This window comes from Buceros rhinoceros, unplaced genomic scaffold, assembly GCF_000710305.1.
Source record: "Buceros rhinoceros silvestris isolate BGI_N320 unplaced genomic scaffold, ASM71030v1 scaffold10916, whole genome shotgun sequence".
NCBI classification, from domain to species: Eukaryota; Metazoa; Chordata; class Aves; order Bucerotiformes; family Bucerotidae; genus Buceros; species Buceros rhinoceros.
In genome coordinates this window covers 4,821-15,994 of record NW_010416933.1, presented here as the reverse complement: position 1 = coordinate 15,994, position 11,174 = coordinate 4,821, and the positions used below count along the sequence as shown (strand labels likewise).

The 11,174-nt window shown below is 49.6% G+C and overlaps 1 protein-coding gene across 1 annotated transcript in view; it reads left to right on the top strand.

Moving 5' to 3' along the window:
• The window catches only part of PDPR (pyruvate dehydrogenase phosphatase regulatory subunit), a 17,401-nt gene extending 7,531 nt beyond the window's left edge, over nt 1–9,870 (top strand). Inside the window, exons 8-17 of the mRNA XM_010137989.1 lie at nt 1,456–1,648; nt 3,143–3,267; nt 4,847–5,002; nt 5,104–5,237; nt 5,586–5,734; nt 6,980–7,092; nt 7,444–7,538; nt 8,157–8,246; nt 8,518–8,700; nt 9,466–9,870. Of these exons, the coding sequence (XP_010136291.1) occupies nt 1,456–1,648; nt 3,143–3,267; nt 4,847–5,002; nt 5,104–5,237; nt 5,586–5,734; nt 6,980–7,092; nt 7,444–7,538; nt 8,157–8,246; nt 8,518–8,700; nt 9,466–9,870 (1,643 nt within the window). The remainder of the gene's footprint in view (nt 1–1,455; nt 1,649–3,142; nt 3,268–4,846; nt 5,003–5,103; nt 5,238–5,585; nt 5,735–6,979; nt 7,093–7,443; nt 7,539–8,156; nt 8,247–8,517; nt 8,701–9,465) is intronic.
• Nucleotides 9,871–11,174: the final 1,304 nt, after the last annotated feature.

Below are 11,174 nucleotides of genomic sequence, written 5' to 3'. Positions count from 1 at the left end.
ATTCCTGCTTTGATCTCTTTGGTTAAAACACCTTTTGATTCTTCAATAGTCTGTGCGGTTGCTTAAGTGTTGGGCTGGATGTGAGAACAAATCTAACACTGATCCCTCTTTTTATCGATAACAAAAAGAAGCCTGTAAATACAGGCTCTCACTCTGGAATTCTGATGTGTGAGAGAGGGAAGGAAGAGAGCAGGTCCGAAAGACTGCGTTTGCACCTTCTTATGTCCTGGGAAATCTGATTGTTTTACTGCCGAGGAGCGTTATTAGTGCTGAACCTTGAGGGCCTTTCTCTGGAGTGCTAACAGAGGTAACTTCTGGACAGGAAAACCAAAGTAGGTAGCTTATCCCTTTATTAACACTCTCAAATGTCAGCAAAGAATTGCTGAAGGACCTTTCCAGCATCTGAGCAGCCAAGTGGCAAGGAAATTCATGAGGATAAATGTGAAGTGACACATCTGTGTATGGGGGCGTGTGGGGATGGTCTGATGTTCACCGCACCAAATGATGGGCTTGAACTGACCTTGGAGTTGTATCAATTCTGTGAAAACATCAGCTCAGGAGCGGTCAAAGCAAAAGACAAGACAGGAATTATTAGGAAAGTAGCAGAAAACACAGTCGTCATGCAACACTAAATCCCTGGTTTGCCGGGTCGTGGGTGGTGGTCGAGGCTTCCGATCTCAACCGTATCCTGTGACTGGAGACGGCCTGGGGAAAGAGCAGCAAGAGGCCAGTCAAAGCCTGGAACGGCTCCCAAGCAAGGAGTGACAGGGTGGGCCTGGAAAAAGAGGTGACAGAAGGGAGATAAACAGAGGTCTGTGAAGTGTTGAAATAGATGATGGGGAATCTCCTCTTACTCTCTCTTCTATTACGCCAACGGGGAGCCATCAGAAAATGTTAATCGAGTGTGAATTTCAGAGAGAGGGAAGGTGATTCCTCGTACAACAAATACTGAATATGTGGAGCTAACTCCTTGTCAGCACCTATAGGATGTTTTCACCAGCTCGGGGAGGACTGGTCAGGCACTTAGGGAGATCAGTTTAGGCGTTACTAAATAGGGGAAACAGAGCTGGGTTTTAGAAACCCTCTGAGCTGATGGTGAGTGGAGGCTGGCAGAGTGCGTGGGACAAGTGTCGTACAGATCTGCCTCCTCACTAGGTATCTGGCGTCTGTTCCTGTCTCTTCCCGAACAAAACCAAACACGCTCTTGCCCTGTTGAAAACAATACTGGGCTCTTGGTCTGGATCGCTGTGGCTGCTTTTATGCCACGCTTGAAGGAGTTTGATGGCAGCAGGTAAAGTTTATCCTGTGGCTGTACTGAAACCTGGAAGCGGTTTCTGTCTCCTCAGATAACAGCCTGCCTCTCTCGTGTTGTCCAGGTTCAAGGTGAAGTAGCTGAAATGCATTGAGGCTGAAGGCTGTGACTTTTTGTCTTCTTTTGTTTGTCTTGGGTCCTAGAACCGCTTCTGAGCGCCCTGCTGCGCAGGATGCCGGATTTGGAGGCTCTGCAGATCATGCATTTAGTGAACTGCCCGGAGTCCTTCACCCCAGATATGCGGTGCATCATGGGGGAGTCGCCCACCGTGCGGGGCTACTTCGTCCTGGCTGGCATGAACTCGGCTGGGATCTCATATGGTGGGGGCGCAGGCAAGTAAGTGGTTCATCGCTGTTCTGTGTGTCAGTAAAGTTTTAACCATGAAAAGGGGCTGCTCAGGTGATTCTTGTGTGTAGAATATTATGGTCAGTACTTGTGACCTCCTCTCTGACAAAGACTCCTCTTTCATTTCCAACCCAAGTGAAGGAGAGGAGCAGTTGCCGTGTTCTGATTATGTTCTCTAGTGTGTATCCCAAATTTGTGCTGGACTGTCTTCAGGCATCGCATCTCAGTGATCAGCAGCCTGCTGGGGATCAAGTCAGCTTCCTTAGAGCTAACTGGTCTGATTTTTTAATCTACCAGGAAGAGAAAAGCTTAGCAAAGCATATATTGCCACATCTTCTGTGCTCCATGGTCCCCTTTAATTAATTACTTGATTGAGGGCCTTAGCTCATTCCCATTGACCCAGCAGTTACTTCCTCTGAAGGCAGAGTGAATCTGGTGCAGATGAAGCACTGCATGTGTGATGCCAGTGCTGCCAGTACCGTTAAAGACTGTCCTCTGCCAGTGAGCGAGGGATGGGATCGTTACCCAGTAAAATCCAGTTCCTGCGTTAACTCACATACTTTGAGACATACATAAGTGTGATCCCAGCAGCAAAGGTGCTTTCAGAGTGATCATCACTCCCTCTGACTGCCACTTGGGTTTGGTGACCCAGCACCCCTTCTGCTGTCTTAACCAGCCACTCGTTTGTCATGGCAGGCATTAGGATCTGCATTTGTCCTCGCTAGTTTCTGTCCGTTATCTATTAATTTAACTCACCAGGGAAGAAACTAATGATTTTTTTCTTTGTCATATAAGATGCACTGAGGTCCTCTAAGAATCAAAATAGTTCCTGAAGGTAAAAGCACTCTTTGTCCATGTGTGGCTGCAGCCTCAAGATAAGCAGCTCAGCTGGCTAATGTAACTGTAAATGATCAGCGTCAAACCCCTTTGTTTTCCTGGTTACTGACTGTGAACAGATCCTTCTGCTCTGCTTTGGTCTGAGCTGCCTTTGTCCTTTAGCTCTGGAGCGGGCCTTCCTCCTTCACTGCTAGAAGCGTAGCTAAACGTAACCAGTCTGGCGCCTCGTGCCAAAACAGCTGCGGTCGCCAGTGGTTTGTGGCTGAGCCTACACTAGGTGCTGGAGAACAGTGAAGCGGTCAGCAGCCTCCAACCGAGAAACCCAGCACCAGCCTCTGTAGCATAGCCTGAGGACGTGACACCGCCTTAGCCAGGCTCTGGCTTCGTTTACCATGTGTCCTTAACTTCCCGCTGCCCTGAATGTTTCATCCTAATGGGAAATGAGTAATTTAGAAATCTGATGGACAGGTTTTGTGAAGAGAAACCTTCCCGAGTCTGCTAGTACTTAGAACGCCATGTCAGTTGTCTTCTCTCTCCCTCCAGAAGGAAATTCTCAGGTTCAAATTGCCTTGCTTCTGACTTCAAAGCTAGACTCGTTCCCTGAAGATATGGGCCGATATCTCAGTCGTTCTTTACTTCTTCCGTCAGGTACCTGGCAGAGTGGATGGTGAATGGGTATCCGTCAGAAAATGTCTGGCCTCTGGATTTGAAACGCTTTGGGACCCTTCAGAGCAGTCGCACTTTCCTGCGTCACCGTGTGATGGAAGTAATGCGTAAGTCAGGGCTCTGCGGTCAGTGCTGGCTAGGATGGCTGAGGTTTTCCTCTTTGCTGTGCTGTCTCTCCTCTGTCATCGCTCTTGAGAACCATCTTCCTTCTTCCTGGTCTCCTTTGTGGCAATACAACCTCTCCGCAGAGGAAGGGAGAGGCGGGGTGGTTTGGTACTAGCTATATTCTTACTTGCTTTCCTTGAAGAAATGCTCTTGGTACCTTGCTCCCCGCTATGCCCGTGCTTTGCCTCTGCTGGGGGAGAGTCCTGTGTAGGACTGCAGCCTAATAAACCACCGCCAACGTCTCAGCTGGGCTTATTAGACTGTCTCGAACACTGTTGTTCTTTGCACGTCGCTACAGTGTGGAAGTGATCTCACTTGCAACTCAGGAGCCTGCAGTCCCGTGATCTCATGCCATTCGGGACGTCTTCGTAGACACGCTCTGCTTTCTTCTGCCAAAGTTCGTGATAAATACCTCGCAGAACAGATCTGAGATGGCATTGTTCCTGCCTAAAGCCACACTGGTTTCCTCCTGTTGTCTGACTATCTGTCCTGAGATCATGGGGGCAACTTCTGGAGGTTCAGGGAGAAGCACGAAGTGCTTCACCAGGAGCAGTGCAGACCAGGAGCACTGGTTTGAATAGCAGCGAATGCTGTGGGCTTGGGTGACAGCAGAGAAGCTGCTACATCCAGGAAACAGAAACCTTATGCTTTGAATTTCTTCCTGTCCCTTTATTCTCTTGGCATTATTCTGCAGGTGTTTCCCGATACAAATCTCAGTCCTGGCAGCTACAGGATCCCTAGTTTTTACATAAATGATGTATCCAATTTCTGCGATGTTGCATTCCCTTTCTAATCTATTCTTCCCTCTACCCACTCTTTCAGATACTAGATAATTCCAATAAAATCGTTAAGTCATTCGCTATAGGCAAAAAGCAATAGAAGTATTCAGTAAGAAATATTCAGCTTATCTTCAATTTTAAGCAGTTTATAACCTGCGTAGAAACTTAACATTTATAAAGAAGTATTCCAGCTTGAGTAGTCTCTGGGAAGCAGGGAGGATGCTAAACATTTATTAGGGTAACTTGTTTTCTAGATAAGATTATTCTATCTTGGCTGAAAAGGTATGGGAGAAGCCTCGATAATCAGAGAGGCTGAACTGCCAATATTTAAGGTGACGAATTAGGTGCTCCTTGTAGCTGTGGGTTCCCTGCCCCAGCATTAGCATTGTCGAGATGACAAGTGTCTGATCCTGTGCACTGGCAAGGAGAAATCATGCCTAATTAATGCTAGACGGCATGAGTGCCTGAAAAATGGGAAGGCTCTGGGAGCCTGGCAGTGTTGTCATGAGACCACAAGTGTTCTGAGCACGTAGTGTCACTCTGGTGTGGAATAGCTGTAAACAGATCAAAACAGATTTGTCAATTTTCCAAAAGCAGCGAGGGGAGATCCGAGAGGTTTGGAGGGAATTTTATTAGTGGTTCAGGTCTTTAGTAAGTATCGATAAGCTGGAAGAAAAGTTTCAGTAAAGATCATCCATCACTCTGCTTAGTAATGGACTGATGGTCTTTGTGACCATTGCAGCCCTCATGTGTGATCTGAAGGTCCCCCGCTGGGACTTCCAGACTGGCCGGCAGCTGCGGACTTCCCCGCTGTACGACCGCCTGGACGCCCAAGGAGCTCGCTGGATGGAGAAGCACGGATTCGAGAGAGTCAAGTACTTCGTCCCACCTGGGAAAGGTGAGATCCTGTTTTCTGCCTTGTGCAGCCCCGTTGGTCTGTGCAAGATCTCGGGTTCATCCGGTTTATGAATTTGTCCCTTTGGTTCCTCGTTACATTAGACCTGCTGGATTTGGATCAGAGCAAAACCTTCTACAAACCGGACTGGTTCGATATTGTGGGTTCCGAAGTCAAGTGCTGCAAGGAAGCGGTTTGCGTCATTGACATGTCGTCTTTCACCAAGTTTGAAATAAGTGTAAGTGCCTCTGACTGACAGAGCGTCAGCCTGGAAAAGGTGACCTTTTGTCATTGGCTGCTTCCGCAAAATTTCACGTGTCCTCTTACGGGCGGGTAGAGGGAGTCCAGCCGCCTGACCGAATTCAGGCGGTGCCGCAGTATTTAGCGTAGATTCTGTCGAAGGCCCGGCTCATAGGAACACCGCTTCGTCCATAAATAGAATTCTGCCTCCAGCGCTATGTCACCGTCGTATCCTGTTACACTCGAGACGTCAGTGTCCCTGTCGTTACAAATTGAAAGAACTTGGGTCAGGATGTTGGTGTGATCTTAAACTCATCTGACTTCCTCTCCCTTTTGATCCCTGTAGTCCACAGGAGACCAGGCGCTGGCGAGCCTGCAGTACCTCTTCTCCAACGACCTGGACGTGCCCGTCGGGCATGTCGTGCACACCGGAATGCTTAACGAGAAGGGAGGCTACGAGAACGACTGCAGCATAGCGCGGCTGAGCAAACGCAGGTAGGCCTGCAGGCAGCGTCCTCGCCCTGAGAGCCTTTAGGAACCTCTTAATAGGGAGCATAAACTTTTTTCACTGCTGGAAACCAAAAAGGAAAGTCTCGGTTCTCCACCTTTGTTCCTAATTCGGTAACCCGATGAGAGGGAGCGCCTGGATTTACCGGTGCTGGGGGAAATAGGCTGTTCTCTGGGGCTGCACGTGGACACAGATGTTTACAAAATGCTAGGCCTTCAGATGCTTGATTTCTTAGTTGAAAGACAAATTGTTTCCGGCAGTCATTAGAGTTTAAAGCGCAAACCAAACAGTCCCCCGATGGCTCCTGGCCAGTATCCTCGTGGGAACTGCCTGCTGAAATTCTGCTTTTTGATGATTTCAGCTCTCATTGCAGTGTGGCTACTCGAATTCTCAGCTCTGTGGTGTCTCGGTTCTTTTTTGTGCTCTCTGGCGCAAACTGACACGATCACAGGATGATCTCATCCTTAGACGTAACGGTTTGGGCGGGCTCTCTTCGGCATTTCATAAAAAAACCTCCACATTCCTAAAAACTTCATGGGCACGTCCCAGCCTAACGTTGGTTTTATTTCTCTGGACCGTTTTCTGTGTGTGCTTTCATTGTGTTGGTGTGAAAGCATTATCCTTTGCTGCGTGTCCAACTGGAAACAGCTTTCCTTTCTTTTCCTCTTCTGTCTGCGTTATGTATTGCTTAAAAATACCGCCCAGCCCTGTGTGGAACCGGTAGCTTTCCTGCTTGCCTGCTCCCCTCTGCAGATGTTATGTCTGTCAGCGATGTACTTCAACTCGCAGTTCATCGGAAAGAGCTACACAACAAGTAGCTCATTTTCACATATCAAGTGACGTTCTGTTTTGGGGCACTGTTGACAATAACCACCATTGTGTCTGACAAGACCTTTGCAACAAGAAATTGCTGTGTGAACCACGCGCTCTTCTGACGGTCAGAGCAGACAGTCACTGGCGGGGAAGAGCTGCGAGCTCCTTCAGCAAAAAGGTGGTGACTTTTGTGATACCTCGTGAGCTGCCTGCATTCCACTGCTGGTCGCTCCTTGTCACCAGACTGCTGCTGAGGCTGGAGGGCCGGGCTGGTAGGGTGGCATCGATCCAGAGACCTGAGCTGCGGTTTTTGCGAACCAGCCTGGTTTGGTCTCCGTTAGCTTGGGAGCTGTTGAATGGCTCCAGTAGTTGTGGACAAAGAATGAACTGGTTTCTTGGTTTCGATTTGTCTGTTCCAGCTTCTTCATGATTTCTCCTACTGACCAACAAGTCCATTGCTGGGCCTGGCTGAAGGACCGCTTGCCCGATGACAGCAGCCTGACCATGGAAGATGTCACCTGGAAGTACACGGGTAAGAGACCACGGAAAACAAACCTCTTTATACAGCTCGAAATCACCAGCGGTGTCCTGTGCCGCATGCCAGTTCCTTGTTCAAAGTGCCTAGAGTGGTGACAGGGTCTCCTTTCCAAACAGCTGGTTGAAAACAGCAATTCGGAGACATCCTCCTAGCGAGCCCAAAGCTGGGAGACAGCTTTCCTTTCCTGCCGACTGTCAGGAGAAGGCTTAATGACTCTTTCGTCCGTTCTTAAATTGGTTCAATAAACACTAAAACTTTAGAAACTAGGGCATGTGCATCTGCAGGTTAGACACTGGGCAAGACTCCTCCGGTCTCATCCTAATACCGTCATTGTCCCCTCTTCAGCTCTCAACCTGATTGGCCCCCGTGCTGTGGATGTCTTGTCAGAGCTGTCGTATGCCCCGATGACTGCAGAACACTTTCCCTCTCTCTTTTGCAAGGTAAGTGACTGTGTTTCCTTCCTCTTGCCCTGCTAGCTTTTCCGAAGCATGAGTGGAAGGAGAGGAAGCAGCACGTTCTGGGTGGTTCGAGGTGGGGGTTGCTGCAGTTATTGAGCTCGGCTGGTAATGAACTCGCTAGGCTCACTTCGACTGCTGCTCTTTGGGTCCTGCTTGCTAAATACACGAGCGCACATACACTTTTTTCAGTATTCCACTCGCTGTAGGCTTGGTGCTATCTGATGTCTTGCCATGTTTCATATAATCGATTATGAAGCCATCAGCAAGAGGGGCAGCTGGGATCGGTGACTCGGGAGTCATCCATTGTCCCCTGTCATGTTAGAGGCTGAGCAGAGAGCTGCTGCTCCACTTGTGTCGTATCTACAATACCAGCCTGTGTCCGGACCTGGTTCCAAGGCTTATTGTCAACAAGTCAGGATAATGGGACATCCCTGTTTGAATTTTTAAATGTGAATTCTTGGCAAATATGTGCTGGTGGCAAGTTGTAGTGAGGAAGGGGGGAGAGGGCTGGCCGTTGTGCTCTGTGTTTTGCGCTGTGCTCCCTCTGGAGCTCTGTGCTGTGTTCCAGTTCGGGTGATTTCACCCCCTCTTCTTCTGCAGGAGATGAGCGTGGGCTATGCTAATGGCATCCGTGTGATGAGCATCACTCACACGGGAGAACCTGGATTTGTGCTTTACATCCCCATAGAGGTAAGAGGACCTCTCTTAAGTAGCCTCAGCTGATTAAGACAGTTGCTTGCATGCTTAATGAGAAACCCTTTCCAGGCTGGCTCAGGGTAATGCAATGTCTGGTCCGGTCCATGGGAGAGCTGCCTGCCGGCACCAGGACGAGTGTCCCTGCCTGGCAGCCCGCTGGTGCTTGCTCCGGCAGCAGGACACGGTAACATCCGTGCTGCTGTGAGATGCTGACCTGCTCTCCTGGCGTTAGCCTTCAACTCCACGTGCCACCCTTCCTTTCCAGTACGCCCTGCACGTCTACAACGAGGTGATGAACATGGGGCAGAAGTACGGCATTCGGAACGCCGGTTACTACGCGCTCCGCAGCCTGCGCATCGAGAAGTTCTTTGCGTTCTGGGGCCAGGACCTGGATGCTTTTACCACTCCTATGGAGTGTGGACGCGAGTTCCAGGTCAAGCTGGAAAAGGTACAGAAATATCAAAAACATTCTGTCTCCCTTCCCAGACAGCGTTCCGGGGCTCTGCCTTGCCCGTGCGCGCGGTGCTCGGTGTGGTGAGGAGGCTGGGTACCTTACAGATGCTCAGGGTTCAAGTTTCTCCCAGCTCTCTTCTCAATCTGATGAAGCAAAAGCCAGCCTCTGCACCAGGTGGCATTTAATGACATGAAGTACAAGGATAGGTGCCAAGAAGAGGTGTGTCTATTTTTAATAAAACAGCAGAGTTACCCATTTTTGTTAGCACAGACTAGTGTAGAGTTGTATCCTGCTTGTTGTGGTGGCAGGTGCCATCTCTGTTGCTTGTTTGTTGTCCTCTTTCTCGCCTCTGCACGAGCCAGAACAAATCGAGTAATTCCAAGAAGGGAATGTGGTGGAGAGGGACGCAGGTTTCATGTTGTTACCGTTTCCCTCCGGTTTATAATACATGGTAGATGTATGGAACCAGAAAATTGGCAAAAACTAGAACTGTGACGTGGTTTTCGCTATGGTGAAAACTAGAATGGGTTTTTTAAAGGCCCACTTCAGACATTGGTGTGTCTTTTAACACCTGAAACAACAAACATGACAGGAAGGCTTCTGTCTGAGCTGGGTTTGTGCACGTAGAAGCAGCCTGTCTTGACAGGACATGAATTCCAAGTGCAGATTCACCGCGTGTCAGTCGGATTGTCTGCAGAACCTCCGCAGCTGCTGTGGTTCGCGTTCCTTTCATCAGCTGATGCTTCCTCTTCTCGACAGGGAATGCAGTTTGTTGGCCAGGAAGCGCTGCTGGAACAGAAGCAGAATGGCGTGTACAAGCGTTTCACCATGTTCATTCTCGAGGACCACGACACAGATACGGACCTCTGGCCCTGGTGGGGGGAGCCCATTTTCCGCAACGGCCGCTACGTGGGCAAGACCACCAGCAGCGCCTACAGCTACACGCTGGAGCGGCACGTCTGCCTCGGCTTTGTGCACCACTTTGACGAGAAGACTGGAGAAGAGCTGGTGGTGACAACTGACTTCATCAACCAGGGCGAGTACGAGATCGACATTGCTGGGCAGCGCTTCCAGGCCAAAGCCAAGCTCTACCCCTTCAGCTCCCTCTTCACGCAGCGGCGCCGCAAGGAGGAGGTAGAACTGAGTGGCTACCAGAGGGAGTAGTGCTGAGTAGACCTTACCTGCTCCTGGAGTCTTCTCCCACCATCTTCCAGTCCTTTCTCCTCACCCCAGATACTTCTTTCTTTTCCTTTCTTGTCTTGCAACTTTTAAATTTTTTCCAGCGTGTTACATTTTGTATATTTTAAAACTTTAATTGCCAAGCTTTCCCGATGCTGTCTCCCTCCCTCCCTCCTTCACCCCCTTGCTTGCAAGGCTCCCCCACGCCCCAGTGGATGAAGCATGGTGCTGAAGCGTGTACGGGAGCGAACCCCACCGGATGCCCTACCCTTACAGCGAGGGGAAGGGTTCGGGTGAAGCCCGAGGACTGCGCCCTTCCGCTCTCCCCTCCAGCGTCAGGCGTGGGACAGCAGGGATGTGCCGCCTGTCATTCCAGTGAATGCTGTGACTTCTCCCTGCTCTCCATATACCACGTCGCGGAGGGGTCAACACGTCGGTGCCCCCAGCAATAGAACTATCAGCTACCTCACTGGCACGAGACGCAGCGTTGTGCGAGCAGAGCCGAGAGACGGGCTCTGCTACAGTCCAGCCTGAAACTGCCCCCTTTGTCCACCGTATCTTTTTTTCCCTGACAGGGAGATTTAATCATCAGAGCATTGGGATAACGGTAGCGCTGGTGAGTTTGTTGTTGGGATTGATTTTCCAGCAATAGAACTATCAGCTACCTCACTGGCACGAGACGCAGCGTTGTGCGAGCAGAGCCGAGAGACGGGCTCTGCTACAGTCCAGCCTGAAACTGCCCCCTTTGTCCACCGTATCTTTTTTTCCCTGACAGGGAGATTTAATCATCAGAGCATTGGGATAACGGTAGCGCTGGTGAGTTTGTTGTTGGGATTGATTTTTTTTTTTTTTTTTTGTGTGTGTGGGGTCACTGAAACTCCAGGGCCTTCTATAAATACAGTTGAAGATCAAGACGTTTGTTGTTGGGATTGATTTTTTTTTTTGTGTGTGTGGGGTCACTGAAACTCCAGGGCCTTCTATAAATACAGTTGAAGATCAAGACATGTCTCACGTCTATAAACGAATGGGATTTGGCTTGTATTAGCAAAAATACCGATTTCTGACAAGGACAGATGTTAGTGTTCAATGTTAATGGCAGTGAGGAAATGCTGCTTGTGTCGAAATGCTGCTTCTCTTTCGGCCGCACAGTGTACAGTCTCTTTGGGCATTTTCTTTGACTTCCCTTTGTTTGTGTGACTCAGTCAAGCTCGTCTGGCAAGGCTGATGTAAAACTCGTGTTGGTTTGGGGAACTCAAGCAGTGGGAGGGGACACCATCGCACCTGGTGGT